The sequence below is a fragment of the Rhipicephalus sanguineus genome, chromosome 9 (genome assembly GCF_013339695.2).
Source record: "Rhipicephalus sanguineus isolate Rsan-2018 chromosome 9, BIME_Rsan_1.4, whole genome shotgun sequence".
Classification (NCBI taxonomy): Eukaryota; Metazoa; Arthropoda; class Arachnida; order Ixodida; family Ixodidae; genus Rhipicephalus; species Rhipicephalus sanguineus.
The window spans coordinates 39,422,766-39,445,613 of NC_051184.2; the positions used below are offsets into that span (position 1 = coordinate 39,422,766).

General features: G+C 48.1%; 1 protein-coding gene across 1 annotated transcript in view; it reads left to right on the top strand.

The window, feature by feature from the left end:
- Positions 1 to 22,848, top strand: part of LOC119405033 (Krueppel-like factor 2) — a 61,488-nt gene that overhangs the window by 21,132 nt on the left and 17,508 nt on the right. Inside the window, exon 2 of the mRNA XM_037671785.2 lies at positions 15,184 to 16,173. Within this exon, the coding sequence (XP_037527713.1) occupies positions 15,184 to 16,095 (912 nt within the window). The 3' untranslated portion in view covers positions 16,096 to 16,173. The remainder of the gene's footprint in view (positions 1 to 15,183; positions 16,174 to 22,848) is intronic.

Here is a 22,848-nt window from a genome sequence, read left to right on the forward strand (position 1 = left end):
TATATCGTCCCGCATGCGATAACACAACTGGCTACGAGAACGAGCAGGTGCAAAGGGATTCCCTGGCCAAGATGAACGCAACCGACATTGGTGGCCAGCAGGGCTCAATTTGCCTGAGCGTCGGCAAGCCCTACATGATCACGGCCAACATCGACGTAAGTGACGGCCTCGTTAATGGAAACATGGGCACCTTGCGGTACATTGAGCGCGACTAACACGTCAACCTTTTGCGACTGTGGCTTGAATTTCGGACGTATATGGTGGGCATTTTCGTCCAAACCAGGACGAAGCACATCGCTACCGCACATCCCTCAATACAATTGAAATGGGTGCCCGTAGGAGTGCAAACCACTGCAACTACGATATACGCCAGACAAAATATCTCGTGTAAGAGGACGCAGTTCCAACTCGCGCAAGCAAACGCAATGACTATACATAACCCACAAGGGGCCACATACGCCCAGGTAATCAACAATTACGATAAGCGCCATCCACTTCAGTTGGTCTACGTCGCACTTTCCAGGGTTACCAGCCTCGAGGGACATCTCACCAGAGAGGAGCACGCCCCTCATCATTTCCGATGACTTCAAGATTGATTTATCAACACCCAAAACGTCTGGTTTTTATACTACATGAAAGACGTTTTCGATGTGGCCAGAGCATCACAAGACCTCATTCCCACGTCCAGGAGAGAAGGCATCATAGATCATTTCTTCGTAAGAAGCATCCACGATTTCCAACAGCTGTACTATACCTCCTGCTTACGAACGGATCCGATAACGAGTTCTGTCCACATGATGGTGCTCATTGATCGCGGTGATGATATCCTTGTTCAGGAACTGTCAAGAACCGCTTCCACATATGCACGCGGGTTCGTGAAACGTGCATGTTGCGCACAGTCACCTTCCCGCTGCATGCTTCGCATAACATCGACTCCCACGGTACGTGGGATCTGCGATTTCTTTTTTCTCGCCTATATCCCATTCAGTTACGGCAGGCCACCGCTGTCACCGACGAGAGATGGCGCTACGTGCACATGTCCCCAAATCCCGGTCATGTCCCACGCAGTATTTATTTAGTTTAGTGTTTAAGTATTTTACCTTCGTTGTTTATTTATTCCATCATTTCTGCCGCATGACACATAGAAAAATAGAGCAACCGAGGTTACTCTTTACCACGATATCTCACACAGGAGCCGATGTTTCACAGAACGCAAAATTACGCGTCACTAGAAAGCAAGAGAAAGCGAACAGCCGTAGGCACAAACACGCGCATTTCAATTTCCTCCGCTGAACGTTCATAACAACATGATAGAAAGAGAAAAAAAAAAGAATACTGTCGAGACGTGGTTCAATGCCGTCCCTTGCAAACGGCCGTAAACGCAGCCACCAGCGCATCTTTCTTTCGATGCTGCCCACTTCCCTTTCACGTGCTGGCGCTTGGCACTCAGTATCAAAAACCAGAGACGAGCCAGTAGCGAATTCTCTCCGCAGCAACATTAAACAACAAAATAAAGGAAGGAGTCCGATGAAGCCGGGCCAAACCAACGGACTAAACAAAGAAACAAAAACTCCAGGAGAGAGAAATGGTTGCGCACTAAACACGGAGGTTATAAAGCCCTCGTGTAGTAACGGGCCCGAAAAGATATAAAGCCGGGCCTCGGCATCGCTCATGGCGAGGCCTCGCTGAGAGGCGAAGGTGGTGTGTGGGGAAGGGGGGGGGGGGGCGCAGTCACGTTTGCCCGCTTTGTACCGCGACGAGCGAGCAAGCAGCCAGTGAGCGCCGCGAGCAGGTGCTCTCATCTGGCTGCGCAAAGCCACCGCCGTCGCCCTCCTGCCTGGGGTGATTTAACCTTTCCCTTTTGCCGCTAGGAGGCGGCGAGATGAGGTGAAAGAGCACGACCACCTGGCCTGCCCCCTCCTCTGCCCCCCCCCCCCTACTCCTCACGCGCACGCACGCACCATACGGCACTGCGCTGCCGCGCGGACGGTGATACGGCGGGCACCAAAATGGCCGCGCCGTATCGATCTAACGTGCGTGCGTGCCGCGTTGTACGAGCGATGTAGGGGGCGCCCAACGCAGTTTGGGAGCGGAAGAAGAGGTCGGTCACGTGAGTCACGCCTCCCGCGCCGTCTTCTGGCCTGCTGACTTGCGGCCCCATGACAGCAGCGGGCAACGGTTTTCTCTTGCGTGAAGAAGGTAACGGTACGCGTGAAGAGCGGCGAGTATGAGGAAATGAAGAGGGACACCCGTGTCTGATAGCATTTGTTAAAACGAGGTGGATGAAACGTTGTAAAGAAGCATCTTTAATGGCAGAAAGAATAAAAATAGCGGAGAAAAATTTAGTAGCAAACGGGCTTTAAGCGGCAGCAGTGTTTGAAGGATAGCATTAAAGGGGTATACTGACACAACAATTTTGGCTTCGCGTTTTTTTCTTTCTGCAATGTGTTGCTGGGGGCATGTTAGTCAAAACACGGCAAATCGTTTGCTGCAGCGCGCGACAGATAATTAATTACAGGCTCCTCATTACCAAGCAGTTTCGGTTTCAAAAACGACAAGCCTCCGGGTGCAACTATCACCACCTAGCGGGTGCAGCGCTCGATCACGTCAGCATACAGAACTGTGACCAGTTCCAAGCGGTTCGCGAGCAGCCGCCGAGAAGTAGGCTGCTGGAGCGAACGCGGCAAAAAAACATGGCGGCTATGACGTAATCGTAACTTGTTGCAGCGTGGTCACGTGAGGGAAGCAGGGGGTCACCGAGGGTCTCCTTTGAGGGTGTCAATAGCGCGAGGGTGTGGATCGCTCACGCAAACTTCAAAATTCATTCAAAATACCTTCCAAGCTATATTCGCTGTTGATATTTTGCAGATGATATGCGCATGTTCACGGGAATCGATCCCCCAGGCTCTCTCAGCCGCGAAATTTTGTGTCAGTATTCCTTTAAGAAACTAAATTATAAGACCGCAAATGCAGATAGATCTACGCTATGCGCGTGTGTCACTCTTCACTTAATGCAACGAACGGAGTAGGCGATAATGTCATTTGGAAACACTGTAGGGCTTTGGGCGTAATCATGTATATCCGCCTTAAACCATCCAACTCGAGGCTTTCGTCACCATACAAACCTACGGACATGACACACATGGCACAGAAGGCACCACGCACGAATTTACGACTGCGTAGACTATGTGGGTCTATATCGTGTCCATACGGAAGAACATAAACGGAAATGTAGCGCCTCCACATCAGAATGGCGCTGCTGCGGATCTTTTGACGTCCACATAAGGCGGCTAGACGCTGTTACTATACCGGACATGTACGCGTAGCGTACAACGAGTATTGTGAAATCCATCTCACTTTGTGAGTTCTAAAAGTCTGTGTGTATACGAGTGAGCTGCCCTTGTCATCAAGATGACTGTCAGCGTCGCTATTTTTAGTCGATGACAATAACGGGTGTAGCGAACAATGAAGAACGTAGTAAATATTTTCAAGTTCCCCTCAGCTATGGGCCATCCAGCAAGCCCGCGAGGCGGCGAAGAGGCAAGCCCTCGACGTCCCCACGTGGGAGACTTAGGCCAAGGCACTTAAATTGCTGGTTGATAATAAAGTTTATTCCTCCTCCTCCTCCCCTTGACGCTGTAGGAGAACCAACAAGAACCGTTCGCTTTAACGTTGCTTTGGACCGCTATGGACACTGTTTGTGCCTTATTGAAGCGGAAGCCTTAGATGCCTCATCAAACGCGATAAGTGGCCAGCGGCGCCGGCGTAGTCACCAGTGATGCAAACATTCATATAATGTGATAAAGTCACCGTGTGACGTCATCGTTACGTCACAGGTCGCCATAATTAATGAAGCCATGATGACGCCACGTAACGTGCTGTCACGTGATGACGTCATCGCATGGCACCGTCACTTGTCAAAGCTGGGCCGATCCCGGAGGCAATGCAAGACCCCGTGGGCTGCGGAAAGCTTTCACTGCTTTGGATCTCGGAGGCAGTGCAAAACCGCGTTGGGTGCAGAAAGCTTTCATTTCGGTGGCGGAGATAAATACAATCGACTGAGCAGAAAAAGAAGGTCGCTTTCGCCTTCCAGTCGTCTTAGGCGAGTGCGTAAGGGACCGTGTGACTTATTGTGTCAGTCGTTCGGACGAATCAATGTAGCAGCGAGACAAGACAGCTGCCAGCATCGCCGACGTGCAGCGCTGGTCGGACAATGGCGCACGCAGTGTTGTTTGGCGGGCGCTCTGTTGGGACCCCGCCAGCAAACAGTGTGCAAGGACCACTGTGCATGCACGCTCGTGCGTCGCACAGACACTGCTCCCGCTCGTCTTCTCGGACGTCGTCGACGTGCTGCCTCCTCTGCGGCAGTACTCGCGCTCTCTGCGGGGAGCCCGTGTTTGCTCTTCGTTTCGCTGCCGTCGGCGTCCTATTGGACGAAGAAGGGGGCGATCGGCGTGTTCACGGACCGAAGAGAGAGCTCCATGCCAGCGGAACGGTCACGAAGTCAAACAGCGCCGACGGCGATAGCGGGTTGCCCGAGGGGGCCTTGTTCGACGACTCACTTGAAGCAGGAGTGGCTGTATACGTGATCCTCTTCGGAGTGGTCTTTCTTAAGCTCTGAGTTATATAGCTCTAAAGGAGATCACTTCGGGATGAGAGCGATATGTATATGCATGGGTATACCCCTTGCCTTGTCGCTTTTCGCCCTACAGTGCTTATTCAAGGACGGCAAGTGTACATGCTGTAGGGCATTATTGAGAGAGAGAAAGCTGAAGGGGAAAGGGAGGGAGGTTAACCAAGCTTTGGCTAGGTTGGCTACCCTCCACGTGGGTTGGACGGAATAATATATATAAGATAGAGAAGAAGGAACAAGAGTAAGAAAAAGGAGACACGGACAGTTAGTGTGAACAGGATTTGTATGCAAAGCAGTTAGGATCTGCAGGGAGCGATACCGCTGAGGTGCGGGGAGTATACACTGATAAAGTCATCGCTTTGTGCTTCATTTACGCAAGTTACTTCATACGATTTGTACAAACCTTATAGGCGCTAGTTTTCGGTGCACGAAAAAGAGGAATACTTAACTGAGGCCGACTTTACCGAACTCTCTACAAACATGCATATAGACTGTCTAATCTATGCGGTTATGCGCGTTCGAAGGAGTCCGGTTGCCAGATATTGCTCGGTGGGCTTCGCGCTGAAATGCGGTATATACCATTCCATGGTTATTTCATCGCCCTCACTTCTTCGTTTACCACACATTTAGACCTGAACACCCCAGGTGTTTTTCCCGAGAAATGTGTCTAACTAGACAGCGTTCACACACGATAAGCTTCGCTTAATCCGATACTACAGGGCGTGGGACTCACACACACACACAGATATATATATATATATATATATATATATATATATATATATATATATATATATATATATATATATATATATATATATATATATATATATATATATATATATATATATATATATATATATATATATATATATATATATATAGTTTTAAATGGAGGAATAACAATGATTAAATGCCTTCGACACTGCCAGGACCTCAGACGTTCTCCTGTCGCAATACGGGGATTACTTGAATATCTTTTGAGCGCGTTGTCTGGGCATGTTGTAAGGCAAGCAATGGACACGATAATGAAGAGGCGAGGCGCACAAGGCACTGAAGAGTTGACGGCCATCAGTCAGGATTTGTCGATGCAGATGAGCTGGCGTAATGACCCTGCCACTCAGATGTGACCGGTGTCCCGTCAAACGCTGTTCCCATCTCGGACTGAGGGGTGTATACTCGCTCTCAAGCATAAATGAAACCCGTGTATAGCGCGTAGTAACACACGTGCAAGCTCACGCATGTATACATTGTTTTATATCTGTGGTCTGTATATGCGTACATACATATTTTCAATTACGCCTATCCTTCCCGATGCTTCGGAACGTGTGTTATGAACGGCCGATCTGCTATTTCTATTGCGAGAGATATAAAGAAAATGCGAAAAACGGAGACGTTAATGAGAATAGGTGCCACGAGAGGCTAATGTAGACACTGTCGGATTATGTCACATAGTTTTGCATTCTAATCTTGTTTACTATCCACTCCGGCATCCGGCATAACACGAAGAAGACCCGCCGCGGTGGTCTATATAGTGGTTATGGTGCTCGACTGCTAGCTGACTCGAAGATCGCGGGATCGAATCCCGGTCACAGTTGCCGCATTTCGACGGAGACAAAATACTAGAGGCCCGTGTGTTTAGATTAATGTGCGCCTTAAGGAACCCCAGGTGATCGAAATTTCCGGAGCCCTGCACTACGGCGTCCTTCATGATCATATCGTGGTTTTGGGGACGTAAAACCCCAACAATTATTAAGGCGAAAGCCTTAGATGCTTAGCCAAACGCGAAAATTGTCCAGCGGCGGCGTCAACACAAGTGACGTGAAAAATCATAACGTGATGACATCACTATATGACGCCTGATGTGACGGGATGACGTCACTATACGATGCGTCTATATGTGACATCATGACTTTACAGATAGCCGAAATGTGCGCCGTCATCATGGCGTCATGATGACGCCATCACGACGCATCGTCGCTTGATCAAAAGGTGGGCCGATTACGGAGGCAGTGCAAAACCAGGTGACGTGCAATGCCTCCGATCATGGAGGCAATGCACAACTATGTTAGGTTCAGAAAGCTTTCGGAGGGGCGCGGGGGAGGATCAATACTGGGGAGGATCATCGACTGAGAAGAAAAATAAGAAGATGGCTTTCGCCTTCGAGTCGTATTAGGCGATTAATATATGTGATTCTTAAACACGAAGAAGCGCATGCCGCTATGCAGCGGCTGTGAATACTATAAGGATGTACGTGGCCGAGCGAATGAGCGACGCTCTTCTGGTCTACGAAGGAAGACATGCGGGGCAGCGGTGATGAAGAGAGAGAGAGAGAGAGAGAGACCGCGCTGCGGTGTGTGTATACACAGAAGCGCACGCACGAACGCGCAAGGTGCACGCGCGCGCCATGGTGCGTGTCCGCATGCCGTTGACGTCGGCGTTGATCTATACGGCACCTTACTTACATGTACGCATCTCCATCCCGGACGAGGGACACGTGTACATGCGCTCCAGAGCACGGAATTGTTTCTTCTTCGAGAGTTGCCCGCATTCTTCCGTCGGAATGTGGCACACGCGTGGCGCTATTACGCGTCGTGGATGGCCTAGTGGCTGTGACATAAGAGCACAGTCCTTGTGAGTCATCTAGGTACACGTCTTCTCACCCTTTTCCTTTCTAGTTTCTCTTCCCGCGTGTAGGGTAGCAAGTTGGACAAAATGTAGTTCTATCTATCTATCTATCTATCTATCTATCTATCTATCTATCTATCTATCTATCTATCTATCTATCTATCTATCTATCTATCTATCTATCTATCTATCTATCTATCTATCTATCTATCTATCTATCTATCTATCTATCTATCTATCTATCTATCTATCTATCTATCTATCTATCTATCTGTTGTTGAGATGCTAAGCACGGATGGCGTTGGTTCGAATCCTGTCCATCGGCGGCGAAATGCAAGAATAATTAAGAAAATGATATCGTGGTTCTGGGACGTTAAACCCCAGATATTATTATTATTATTATTATTATTATTATTATTATTATTATTATTATTATTATTATTATTATTATTATTATTATTAAGAATAATAAGGAAACGCCAGTGTACTTACATGTGCGGTAAACAACTCCAGCTGGTCGGAAAATTAATGCGAAATCTCGTACTACATACGACGTGCCTCATAATAAGATCATGGCTCCGGCATCCAAAACAGAATTCAATGACTATGGATGTGGTGGTTTGCAGCGCCTCTTTTTTTGCGGGCTTGAACGCAGAGTGTCACTTATATACTGGCCCAGTGGTCAACGAATTTTGTTGGAGTGGCGCCGTTCAGTCCTTGTTGCTGTTGTTCCTCAGACACTTGGCGCAACCCACTCCGGGGGATAGGCCATCCCGCGGGATAATAGTTCCGTATTGTATGTTCCCATTGTATGTGCCGACCAATGCCGTACATAGCCGCTTCGTGGCTGATTTTTAAGGTGGAATAGACTGAACGGAGCTCGTCTTCTTTACGCTAACTTCGATCAATAATTGAGCTGTAGAGGACATTGTAAACCCAAAGATTACACTTTCATTTCGCTCTCTCTTTCTCTCGTCATCTTTTTTTTTGTTGCTGTTGTTGCCGTTGTTTATTTCAAATGATCTTCTCATATTCCCTTCTTTATTATCTATTCTTGTTGCCTTTCCTGTTTTCTCTTCCTGTTTCCTTCCTCAACTATTGTTACGGAGAGATGAAGAGAAGGAAGGCGAAGAGCCAGAGATGGCGACTGGTGCACGAAGTATTGGTCAGCCATATTGGCTCTTTTTGCCATTCTGCCCGGTAAATACATCCTGTATATATTCAAAGAACCCCGCGACGATATGCATAGAACTGTAGAGTGTATGAACAGTTGCAACGCGAGAACCACACGTCAGGACGGGGCTCTGGCTTTGCAGAGGCTGCATCTTTGCGGTGCCGGTGTACTCTGAAGTGAAGCCAGTCCATTGCGCTGCCTGCACCCCATAAGCCACTCCATCTTCTAACTTTGAAGTCGAGGGCTCCACAGAAGGCTCTCTGGTCGGGATGAAACATGACGCAATAAAACGACAGACACCGACCAAAGGAAAAACTAAAAAAAATAAAAGGCGTTTCGGCTTCGCTTTGTTCACTTTAATCGTCCAAGTGAAAATACATTACCTTAATCATTACAACATCAATTCATTTGTTCACTTCAATCATTAAAGTGACCCGCCGAGGCCGCGGTGGTCTACTGGTTATGGTGCTCGCGGTGGCCTACTGGTTATGGTGACCCGAAGGTCGCGGGATCGAATCCCGGCCACCGCGGCCGCATTTCGGTGGAGGCGAAATTGCTGGAGGCCCGTGTGCTTAGATTTAGGTGCGCGTTAAAGAACCCCACGTGGTCTAAATTTCCGGAACCCTCCACTATTGCGTACCTCATGATGATATCGTGGTTCTGGGTCTTAAAACCTCACCAGTTATTATAATCGTTAAAGGGATTAAAGTGAACAATGCTTCCGTAGCGAAGCCGAAACGTCTTTTATTTGTTTTAGTTTTTCCTTTGGTCAGTCTTTGTCGTTTTATTGCCTCACCTGCTGGCTGTCCGTTTTATAAAGGTTTCGGCTCTACCACGGATGCATCTCTAGAGGGGGAGTGGGGGGGGGGGGTGATCCATCGGCAAGTCGCCGCTGGGACCTTGCAGCAGCGCCGATTTCACCGGTGCTGCAGAGAGCGTCGCCGCGAAAACGACGGCAGCATCGGCGGCAGTCTCTTTCCTGGCTCTGTGTGTGTGCGGTGGATGGGTGTGGTCTCGTCACGGAGGCCATTCAGGCGGAGCGTCGTCGCTCTCTTTTTCTTTTGTCCCGCGGCCACCGATCTGCTTTGTTCTGTCTCCCCTCCCGCTCCGCACTCTTCACCACGCGCCAAAAACCTTTTCTCCGTCGCCGCCGCTGCATGACCCGGGAAACGATGGCCTCCCCCGCCACCACCACCTCTGGCGGAGACAGCAAAGATGGACGGTGCTACGCACCTATGCGGAGGCGTCCTGTGACGCGCGCAACGGATTTAGCGCCGCCGTCGCGCGCCGCAGCCGACCCGCAGCGTTTTTGTATGTGTATGCCATCGCGATGACTGCGGGCGCGTGGCGGGGTATAACGTGAGGGCCATCTATTCCAGCGAAATCGAAGGGGCACGATTGTACAACGCAGTATACAGTGTTGATGTAGGGCTGGAGAATTCATCAACGCAAAACGACCCATGCGTTCTAGCACCGAAGCCGTATATGACTAGGTTCTGGTGAATCGCGTCCGTGGACAAAACGACGCGTAGAACAATAATTCTCGGCGCCCCTTGCCACCGCCGAAGTTCTTTCACAAGTGTCGCGATACTCGGCGGCGGCACTTCCCACCAGTCGTTGTGCCCCTTTGTCTCGTGACCCATAGAGATCGCGCTAGCGCTGTTATCAGCAATTGCGCTTCGGAGCCTCTATGGGATGGTCGTGTGTCGTTCGCTCGGAGGAAGAAGAGCGGGAATTGAAGGAGCACCAACGCGCGCAGAAGCGCGAACGGCCGCGAAAACGACGTGAAGCCGCTGCCGCAGAACGAGCAGCCGCAGCCGCAAGCTTCGCTAGCTCCATCTTCACAGTAGCCGAAGGGCTCTGAATTTTTGACGCGGCAGAGTTGAATTGAGGCCGTGTTACGTCGCACAATGCGCAGCGTTCGATTTCGTCTGCAGTTAAAATATAAGCGATCATTTACAAGAAAGTAAGAGAAATCGAGAGAGAGATGGGTCTATAGTGCGGTGTCCACTCTTCGTAGTAGTTCAACCGCTGCCGATAGAGCGTCTTTATGTATCTGTATAGACCATTTTACAAGTACTTTCGACGCATGGGCCACGTCATGTTGGGCTGTTAAAAGAATGTTTTCTTATTTTTGTGTATCACGACGTAAAACTCACAAGGTCATGAAACGTCGAATGCGCCAACCTAATCCGTTTTCATGCTTACGCGTCTACCGTATCACTGTTCGTTTAGATGTTAAAGATACAGAATGGCAAAGTTAACAGTCCAATATGGCGGCACCGAAACCCATTCACAAGATACCATATAGCGAATGATTGACACTGGCCCCTGAATCATGGTATCCCTCTGTTTCTTAATTTCAGCGAAGGCCTTTGCGTACAAGGGTAAAAAACAAAAAAACAAAACACCCCTTCTGATACCCGGACAAATGTGGACCTGTTGGATATAAAAGTAATAATTGTTGGGGTTTTACGTCCCAAAACCACGATATGATTATTAGGGGACGCCGTAGTGGAACGCTCCGGAAATTTTGACTATCTGATGTTCTTTAACGTGCCCCTAAATCTAGGCACACGGGCCACGAGCATTTGGCCTCCATTGAAATGCGTGTTGGATATAATACGATTTTTACCGTGTCTCCTCAGCTTGTTTTGCCTATATAACCAGATGCACCACCAAAGTTAACACTGAGTGAAATCTACTCCGTATGGACATAGGTAATGCATGTCTTTGTGGTTTGTCTGACACATGTGTACTGGTAAATCTTCCAGTTCTGCTGCCCTGAGGATAGATTGACTCTCAGTACATATTTTTAGCCTTCTCTTTCTCTGTTCGATCCAGAGCGCTGATGTGAAAAATTTATTCCTGGAGTGCTCATGAATGCTTGAGGGCCCCGACGTTGAAATCTCGTGGGTTGCAACTTCGCTAGTTGAGCATGTAAGCTTTGTACGGTTTCTCGCCTGCATCATCTATGAGCCCGATGCATACACTATAGCTGTGCCGCTTCGCTTTCACGCGTGCGTTTGCTTATACGAGGGTCTCGACGTCTTGGTATTAACGTTTCACAAGTATACGCTTCCTCGTTTTCTTTGCAGATTCCTGTAATACTTGTCAGACTGCAGAACAGCGACGTTGGATAGCTTTATTTATGCGGTTACACAGCAACATGCATGGCAGCCACACGTCACACTGCCCTGAAGGTTTCACTGCTCGGTATGAGAGTTGCATCACCAAGAAGTACTGTTTCTATACGTGATCTGTGGAACGCTGCGACACTGTATGCGACACGATTCACTTGGCGTATGCATATGTACATCACGCGGACGTTTTGATCGTGTGCATGACAGCGCAGCAAGAAAAACTAAAAGAGCTCAGCAAAGAATACCTAAAACGACAACAACAAACAGAAAAACATGAAAATGATCTGTCTCTGATTACGGCACTGTGAATATTTCGGACTAATTCTGCCTATACATAGCGTGTACAGGTGCTAGACCTTGCAGAAGCAGTTGGTATGCATGCCTTACATTCAAGCACACGGTAGCGCACTTACAATGCGCAATTTGCCACTATGTTACCGATTTAGCTTTAAACATTGAGCCTTACGTAAACGTGCTTTGGCTGGCGTGACACTTCGTCGAGATTGGAAACAACGTTATGAGGAATCTCTAGCGCCCTCCATCGGAGAGCGCTCTTTTGCGTATGCATGGGCTACTGGACTAAGTAGAGCCTGGTACCCACGCAGGAGTTGGCGGCTGAGAACAATTGTGATGTATGCCATCGTAGGTTCGACTGCATGTAGTACAGAATTTCTATGTGGCTTGTCCTTCTATTGTCCTTCTATTAAACCACCTTATCCCTACAAATAAGGCCGAAGTTGAGGGGAATTAAGATGGAAGCTTGTTGCTGCCTTGAAGAAAAGACGACTTGTCGAAACAATTGGCTATATCCAGCGACGCCCCGTGTTCAAGGATAACACATCGTTGACGAAGACAAGAGTCGTTAGCTATAGGATTCTCTATACAGGAAGCGGTAAAGTGTGATCAAGAAGTGGGCTATCGTATACTATGCGTTAACACTCGCCCATCGTCTTCCTTGATAGAGATGAGGTGTGGCTTGCGTCTCCCCGAGACGCTGTATAATAATGGCCGCGGTTCGCCTTTATTTCTGGCTTCTATTTCGCGCAGTAGCTGCGGAACGTTTAAAGCCGTGCGTTCCCCCTTTCCCCTCCTCCTCTCCCACTCGCGGCTTATTTTATATCTCGACTTCTCCATTCCGCTCATTTCGTAGACGGGTGACATCTTAGCGCGGCAGTCACACGGCGGGGGTCACGTCTGCAGTCACGTGCGCGTCTTTTAATGACAGCGACTCGTGGAACAAACTTTGCCACGTGAGGGTAAAAAAAAGTAAATAAATGAAGGAGCAACCATTCTCTTGGAGATATCGTTTAGCTCACCTGTGCTCATTCTCAAACCAGTGAACTCGGGCGGTGTCTCTCTCTTTCTGACTTGTCTAGAGTTTAGCTGCGATATATAATATATTTTTTGTTTTTTTGCCTTTCAAGAGTGCATTCACGGATGCCAGCCTGGCGCCCCTCGGAGTGATGAACTTTGAAGTTTTTGGCTCGTTTCTCCTATTGTTGTCATCACGATACGTACACCTCCCGTCTCACCGTATATATAATCGCCCGCCTCTGTGGCCCACCAGTATCGCTAAATTTGGACCGCCATGCAAGGAAGCGGGGGGTTTGGGGGGGGGGGGGGGGGGGGCAGGTTTGAGATACGCTCGTCATGCCTATACGAGACGGGCGTTGACTAGTTTTCATCGCCGAGCTTGCAGCGTCGGTGACTGCTTCTCCGCGTTACACCCTTCGGAAGATGAGACCTCAAACGACGACGTTTCGTCTCTTATGGAGGGAGAGGGAGAGCTGGCGCGACATTAGGGCCATTTTAATGTTCACCCCCTCACTATAGACTAAGAAGAAGTTCATCTTTTGTGCTGGCGGGCCACGCAGGTATATACGAAGTCTGTGCGTACGTTTTTATATACTTCTGTGTATACGGTGCCAGCGAATGGGGATCGCGGCGTTGCCCCCCCTGTGGCACTGGTGGCTTCCCTAACGCTCTCTATGACCGTTCCTTCTCGGAACTCGAGCGCTCTTGTATAGTTCGACCGAACCCTGACGCACGCAGTGGTGCGGTTTTGTAGTTTTTGCCGGGGCATTAAACGCGCGCGTGCTCGCGCGCGCAGTGCGCACTTAGGAAGAGACGCGTTCTTTTGTTGGCTCCAAAGTTGTCCGCAGCCACGCCCGAAGAATGAGAAAAATAAAAATGGTGACTACGCGCCTTAGCGCAGCTCCAATGATCCGGTTTCGGTGACGCTGAAGATGTGCCACGCGAGCATCGCTTGCCGCTGTCGCTGGGCCGCAAAAAAAAAAAAAAAGAAAAGAAAAAGGACTATAAGTTGCCACTCCCAACGAAGCACCGTCTTCATTTTGAGTGCGTCTCTGTGACTGGTTCTTCAAGAGATGAGCGTAATAACTGCATCGATGAGCGCGTGGAGGCAAGTTTGCCGACTTATACACCGGGCAAACATTCTCCAACGAAACACTGAAGAGGGCTCGCTGCAGGGGTGTTTCATTAAAGACAGGTTACTGCTATTCTGTTACTACTGCGCCTGCATACATGGTAACAAAAGCCATAGCCGTTTTTAGGTGGAAGTTGCACCGTGCACGGGATCTCTACAGCGATCTCTACAGCGGCTCCTCAACGCGCTTTATTCATGCAGGACTCAGACTTGTCGGCCGTACGCACTGAAAGCTGGTTTTGCAGACCTCTATCGATGTTGGCTTCAAATGTCTGTTATACTATAGGCACGCCGAGGAACCTTCCTGATGTTCGGTTTACTTGTATAAAATTCAAAATGTCGGAATACGTCTAATTTGATTTGATCTCATATACGTACGCATAAGGAGCAGGCAAAAAATGGCGAAGTTTATTCAATAATCGCACGTAAATATAAAACATGTGATGCGCCCTGTATGTACGCTGCTTGAGTCGTCGGTTTACTATAGTAAGGCGTCCGTCTATGTTCTTTTGAACAGCTGGTATAACGGAGGTGCCTTCTACAATGATGGCACATATGTTCATGTTCGGCACTTGTCGAACTATATCTAAGAACTATATCTAAGAACAATTGTCTTTATCACAAATGAATGTATGGTATGGTATCTCGGTTACGTGGTCATGTGCATTAGTTTAATTTCTGTAGCGCAAGAGACAAGACGTACTATTTAGTTATTCCATTTATATAGTAACATGAAACAATAATAAGTAGAAAAAAAAAACAGTTGTTGTTAACGTTCACATCCGACGGGAACCATGGGTCATGTTTTTCATATACTTCGATGAGGAGTTATGCCACTGTTCTTTTCTCCCTTGTTTGTAGATGTTTATTCTGCTGTCTCATACTCCTCACGAAAAATGATACAAACTCAGCTCGGCAGGTATATTGTGCCGCATACGGTTCTGTTGTCAGGGCTTTCTTTTTTAAGAGGCATTGGGTCCCATAGTCCTCTTGAATGGGTTGACTTGTTTTGCTGCTTTTTTTAATGTTGCGAGAAGCCTGTGATCTCATTTTCCCTCATTACCCTTTCCGTGCTTGTTTTTGCAAAGTTAAAATTTTTCACGTCACGCTCAGCCTTTAGGAATTCTCACACGTCCCTGCGTCTCTTGCGACTTCGCAGATGTGGCAGGACATTGAGAGCGTCCTGCTGGGCGACATGGCACCTGGCTTCAGCCCCGAGCCCCGCGGCCCGAGCCCTCTTCCCCCTCGGCGACAGACCCTACCTCCGCCCTCGGCTCCTGGCCCCGGATACCACCACGGCGGTGGAGGCGGTGGAGGGCCCGGTCAGCACCACCTCGCCGGCGCGGCCGCCTTCACGGCGCCGCCTCGTCCCGATCTCCTCGAAGACCTCGGCCTCACCGTGGCCGACTCGAAGCATCCTTACGGCTGCGGGGGCACCGACTCGCCCTCCTCGTCCATACCACCGCCCCCGGCCTACCCGGCGCCCTACGCCTGGCCCGCGCCCTCCAAGTGCTCGGGCTACCTGGCCGCGGCGCGGTGTCCTTACCCTCCCCAGTGGTGCGGTTCTGTGCCGGACTCGTCCCGTTACGGTCCTCCGTGCGGTAACCCGCTGAGGCCGCCCCCGGCCATCGGGGCGTGCTTCGGGCAGGGTAGGGTGCCGACGCCGCCTCCGTCCCCGCTCCAGCACGACGGACTAGTGGTGCCCCCTCCCGCCCTCTACCCCGGTCCCAGTGTGGTGCCCGTTGCGCCCGCGGCGCCCAAGCCACGCCGGGGCCGCCGGTCGCGCGGTCCCAAGAAGGTGACCGTGCACACCTGTTCCTACCCCGGATGCTCGAAGACGTACTCCAAGAGCTCGCACCTCAAGGCGCACCTGCGCACTCACACGGGCGAGAAGCCTTACCAGTGCAACTGGAAGGGTTGCGGCTGGAAGTTTGCTCGCTCGGATGAACTGACGCGCCACTACCGCAAGCACACGGGCGACCGGCCCTTCCAGTGCCGCCTGTGCGACAGGGCCTTCTCCCGGTCGGACCACCTCTCGCTGCACATGAAGAGGCACGCCGAGGTGCTCTGATTGTGCCTTTCGGGGGTTGCTCCGGTTCGGCGGTGGTGATGTGTCCGATGCTCCTGTGTTCGTCTCGACTTATCCGAGGTGAGTCTGACCCACTCATTCCGTAACTCTACGTAAGTTGTCGATGATAATTGATGATGATTTTGTTGGCGTCCCTTTCCAAACGGGCTGGCACCAAATAGTCACTTTTAGTTCTCTTGAGGTAATCAGTGTTATGTACCTTCGTCGCAGCCTCGCAGTTTGGGCAACCAATCTATCAATATATTGTTATTGTTATATTGTACAGGTGTATTGTACATACGTGCCTGAGATGACTTCAGTCGACCATTCTATCGACGCATCAGCATTGCTCGTCTCTTTGTTGAAGCTCATGCTTCCCCATCCTTTTGTGGTAAAATTAACACTCATAGATATGTCTCGTACTTGCTAAATGTTCTCGGAAGTCTTGGTAAGTGTTTTGCATTGTCCGCTAATAGTACTATGTCGTCCGTGTACGTCAGTCCAGGGATCCTCTGCTGCAGCATTTTCCTATTGCTTACGTAAAATAAATGACAAACTAATTAACAGTTTTGCAATCGACTGCTTATATGTCGCTAACACAGTACTCAACCACTAATTACAATATGATGATTGCATGACTATATAAGGTAGTGAGCGATTGTGTATACTATTTGTCCTGTTACCCTTGACAAGCCTGTGCGCGGGTTTCGTTTTCGCTGGGTCCCGCGTCACTCGCACTCTCTACATATACATTTGGCGTAGTTTTGTTATCGAGTGTATAGAGGCTGTACCGATCTTTCTGTGCCACGAAACTCGCGATATAGTGTCTAGACTGTGGCGACTGACTAGCGTGTCGACTGCCGGCCCTCTCTAACGGGAGACGGCGGCGTTGCTGATGATGCCTGGCCAGGGGGGCGGGGGGTCAAGCAGCTGGCGTTGCCTGCAGATACACGTGCTATATATACACAACTAGGAGTAGTCAAATAAACTTTAAATTGCAAAGAAATTGGAAAGTGGAGACTTCACAAATGCGGCAGAAAGCAAATCGGAGGGCGAAGGGGGAATGCTTTGCTATACAAATTTTGAGATGGATGACTGAGTACAGCAATGCATTTCAACGAAAATTCGTGACAACTGTGAGGCATGCGTCTGCTGCAATAAAAGTCCAGAAACTAATCAACGCATTGTAATGGCTTGCCAGGATAGTGAGACTATGGTGCAGAACGTGTCCACTTCTCATAAGCCCTGGTATTCAAAGCGGATGGCGGCATTAACTAGTCAGTGGTTGGGATTAGCAAGAGGTGCTTAGAGAACTAAAGGGAAAAAAATAAAGACAGGCAAGAGATTGGCAGAATCGCAGTTCTTGCGGGCGTAAGTAATATATTCGATTATAGATACAAAGATTTGTAAAGGAAGACAAAAAGAAAAAAAATAAGAATAAAATAATATCGATGTTGCTAGACCGAAGTAGGTGAAATAACAGCTTACACACAACCTATATGCGGCTGCCTGTCCTCGCCCAGTTTAAAGAGAATACCAATAAAGATCATGAAAACGCAGACTTATAAGGTCATGAAACGTCGAATGTATACCAACCCAGCCATTTCCATGCGATACATCTACCGTAGCACTGTTAGTTTAGCTGTTAAATGTTAACATCCCAATATGGCGGCACCGAAACTCATCCGCGAAATAGTCTAAAGCCCAGCCGTGCACGTGTGCGGCCATTGGGAGAGCCGTATAAGGTCACTTCCCTCATTGGTCACGCATGTAAATGTTAAAAGAGCTTCGAGAGAGGTTGGTCCCCACGGCGCGCTCCCCCGATGCAGGGCCGGGTTCGCGCTCCCATACAGCCGCGGTTGTCATCACACAGAGCGAAGAGCTTTCATGCGAGAAAGGGAAGGAGACACAGGGGGGGGGGAAACAAAGGAAATCTCGTCCCGCGCCGTTCCGCGCGGCGCATGCGCATTACGGTGCGGTCGATGCGGGAAGGCGTGTCCCGCGACACACGCTCTTGTGCACCCCGTCGCTCCCTCACCTTTTCCCGGTCCTGCCTCCGTCCGTGCTTGCCCACCAGACGTCGTCAAGCAGCGGCCTCCGCCGGCGTCGCGCCGGCAACCAATACGCCCTCGTTAGCGGTAATCGAATTAGGATGGAATCGATAGCCGTCCGCCTTCGAAGGGTGGGGGGTATCGGTAGTTTCGAATCGAGCTTGGCTGCTGCACCGCGTACGATATCGCAATTTTTTTTCTTTCTTAGCTAATTGCCGTGGGTGTAATGGATGGACGGATCGATTTCGAGATAACGCGTGTCTCTTTATGGCTTATGTTCGAGGGACAGCGTTCGCCCTGTATAGCAAGTTAAGGAACGTTTTAATCAGATCGTGTTTTGTTGCTCAGAACGAAAGTTTTGACTCGCGCGCGCGTCGTAAAACCGTATAGATATGTACTTATTTACTTCCAAGTTTTTATTTGACTGGTTATACTTCTTGAACTGCGAACTCCTGCAAGCGAACTCACCAACCAATACGTTCTCGTTAGCAGTATAATCGAATTAGGATTAAATCGATAGCCGCCCGCCTTTAAAGGGTAGAGGGGTATCGGTAGTTTCGAATCGAGCTTGGCTGCTGCACCCTGTGCGCTATCGCAATATCTCTTTTCTTAGTTAATTGACCTGGACATAATGGATGGAAGGATCGATTTCGAGATAACCTGGCGTGTAAGCGTGGTCTCTCTATGGCTTTTGTTCGTGGTACAGCGTTCGCCTCGACGAGATGAAGAATGTTGTAATGAGATTGTCGTTTGTTGCTTGGCACGAAATTTCGATCACACGTTTGTTCGTAAAACCGTAGGCACTTGTTTAAGTTTTCACGTAATTCGATATACCTCTTGAATGGAGACATACTTGTATGCGCGACACATTGAAGACACTCTGCGGGTGACGATATATAAGACGCCGGACACTCTTACAATTTAGAAGAATGAATTGTCGGGCGAGTTGGCAATACATTATAAAGTAAAGCCCTTTAAAACAACCAAGAGAGATGAAAGTGACAATTTTGAACCGCAATAACCAGTGCAGTCTTTAACACCCAATATTCCAGCCGTATACTCAACAGGGTATAAACACACAGCCGCATTCAGTAATAATAATAAAAAAAAAAACATCTTCGTGACTACTTTTTATCTTAATGACAACTCATTACTCTACATTCAAGTGTGAAATGTCAATGCTACGGTCAATGTGTATGTATTATGTATGGTGATTGTCATGCATACAGCCTTTCCGTGTGAATACGATGTATAAATTGCTTTGTGAAATGTGTCACGTTATGTCATATCTATTAAAGGGACCCTGGGCCATAGTCAAGCTGCTGCCACAGTGTTATGCCCAGGTATCCTTCCAGATTGTTTTTCTGGCACATAACATTGAATAAACGAATGAATAAAAAAAACGCGACCGCCGCGGCAGTTTTGTCCTACGTATTTCTTCTTCGTAGTTTTAAGCGCGTTATTTTATAACACTATCGAAGAGGTTGACTGACGGTGGTATCGGGAGACACTGTGGCTGATAGGATATACGGTTTTGTTTTAGCCACCATGGCATTGCGTCGAAAACCGAATGTTCGCTTGCTTTGCAGTTCCATTAGCTCGCCATATAATTGCTCTGTTGTTCCACGCGTGACGTAGAAAATTTGCTTGGACCGTCCATCCATAGAATGTTCATTTCACTAATAGGCGGGAGCTGCTGACGCGCGCGCACTGAAGTTTATTTACTGTGGTATACAATTTCCATGGAAACCTGCTACAATTTGCAACGAAGCTGCAGTGTCCGTCCGCTGTGCGTCGTCCGCGGACAAGAACGTATCTGCCACAGAAATTGGGCAAATGCCACTACTCACCACTGGTTCACTAAAAATGAAGAAGAGAACACACGGGCGGCAAACATTGATTAAGATAACGCTAGTTATTTTAGCTATTCTGAGAGCTTTCAGTAAATCATTCGACAGCTGTTACAGTGACTGATTCGTTATCCGTATACGTTCATCACTCACTTCATCTTCAGGGTCAGCTGTATACTAAATACATTCAAACCACTAATCCCCGTAAATGTATACTTATAGTGCCCTTGCTGTGGGTGCCAGGAAATCGTGGTATATTTGTAAACGATATGGCTGATGCCCTCGCGCGAATAGCCCTTGATGGTCCAGTTTTGTCCGTTATGCCGCTTACAGCTTATATGTTACACCAGCTGGGTTTAGAAAGCTTTCTCTACGTGAAGACTCATCTAAATTAAAAATACCGAATCCAAAATTTTCGCACTTGCATTTTTCATGGGATAATAAATGGCCTCTCAGGCGTAAACTTGGAAGTATCCATCGCAAAATTACCGTGCCGTATTCCATCGCTAAATTTTTATTTAAATAGGTCTGGTCTGGTGCCATCCGCTTTATGTCCTAGCTGTAACGAACCTGAAAACATCGACAATTTTTTTACTAAGCTGTCGCCATTTCGTAAATAAAAGAATAGACTTAAACCAGGTTTGATCCTATTGAACACAATAGCTTCTTGGACCTCTAGCACGGTGCTTGTTGTCAACAATGTCTTACCGAATACGACTGCTTTATTTACTCGCATTCTACCAGCACTGGCTATCACTTTCTCATGTAGTATACTCCATATATACTGTAGTGTTGGCCAACGTTGGATAATGTCAGCTAATGGTGGCTATCCGCTGATTTAACTCCAACGTTTTCTTCATTAGCCGCCGTGGTGGCATATTGGTCACGGCGCTCAGCCGCTGACACTAAGGTCGCAGGTTAGGTCCCGGCCGCAGGTGTCGAAATTTTGATGGATGCGACATACGTTTACCGTGAGTTGTTAGTGCACGTTAACCCTTTCGGCCCTGGCGTTCTATAAAAAGGACACGAAGAAAGATTGCTATAAATTGTGACATTAATTACTAAAAAATTCACAAATGTGTCTGTGGTATCCTCCGTACACCTGTGCAAACATAGGGAGTAGTTTTTTTCCATCATCGTCTTCCTCGGAAGTCTGCAATGTTGAAACTAAGACGGCGGAAGATGAAAAAGACGACAAACGCCGCAACTAAATATTTGGGGACATTTTACTGAATAACTATTTTCTCTGTAGCTATCGTATTTTTCTCTGCTGTGTCTAATGTGCTTGACGGCTCATTTACAAAGGGGGCCTTCCCTAAATTTCCGCTTAGGCCGCTGCAATGAAAAATCTTCATGTCCTAAATACCAGGACACCAGGGCTGAGTGGTTGTGAGATCTTTGAATGCATTGCACGATTATGTCAGCTTCCAATTTCTCGTTACTCTCCTTGGGAAATCAGCCTGCATTTCTTGCTAATTTGCAAGGGGGTCCCAACAGCGAGATTGTACATAATCGATCTGAATATGTTTTCTGCAGTGTAAGAATGGTACATGAGAGGGCTTGAAGATAACGAGGATGAAGTTCAGCTCCATCAGCTTACCCATGAGGCACGGGCGACAATAATTGCGGCGCACCAAAGCAGGATTTGGCAACTTATTACAATGTTAGATCTTAATAATTAGATAATGACCATTCAGGTGCATTGAAGACCAGTGTGTCACGAGTGCAAAAACTTGCTTTTTGGAACTTTGAGACGCAGTAACTAATATATGGCTGCTAGCACGCTAGCTCACAACAATTTGAGGTGTAAATAGAGTAAAATAAATAGCAATATCGAAATTCACCATATTTCCCTTCATACCCACTAAGCCCTGGTGTCTTATATATAGGACATGGCGCTATATTTTTGTACACTGATGGGATGCTCAGAAAAGATTGTTTTCGTGCTCTTGAGGTGATAAAAAAAGCAATTTCAACAAGAAAGAAATTATCTACCCATTAAAAAAAATTCAGGGCTGAAAGGGCAGGTGGTCAAAATGATCCCATGATCGAAATTATTAGCCCCTCCAGTACGTCGTCTTTCATAGCCTGACGTTGAACCCATGAAGCAACTAACGTTTTTTTTTTTCGTTAAATATAAAGACGATGATTGGGCTGCCTACCTATTCTTTCTTGGTTGTTCAACTGCAGAGTCCGTCATTAACTTTATTGCGGCCCAATGTACGCGTTTGATCTACCGTGCCAAAATAACATTCACTTTGACGCCATACTAATAATCCTCCTTGAAAGGGCAGTACAAAACTTAAATTATTGTAATTGCTCAAGGCGAGACACCGCGTTAATTGAGGAAAATGCATCGACGCTTAGGTATATTTCAGTCGCCGTCATCAAGCTAATGCTGTTTCGGTCGTCGCGGATTCCCTTGAGTGCCCCGCACAATTTTGAACAGCGGGGCTGTTTAAGCTTTTCGTTGCGCCGGGTAGTGCAAACAGAAATTATCCTCATGAACCGGCCACGAGAGCCTCGTCATTTTCTTCGTCTTCCTGCTTCGCTCCTCAACACGAGCGACAATGTGACCGGCGTGGAATGCAATAAATATGATGGGCGAGTCTGTTACGTGACTAAAAATCACGGGACATCACGTAACAACTAGTCACAAGACTAAAATCAAGTAACATCGCGTAGCAATTAGCCATGTCACTAAAAATCGCGTAACAACTAGTTACTGGGCTAAAAATCCCGTAATAGCTAGTCACGTGGTTAAACTCCCGTAACATCACGTAAGAACTAGTCACGTGACTAGATGTCACATAACAACTAGGCACGCTACTAAAATCACGTAACATCACGTAACA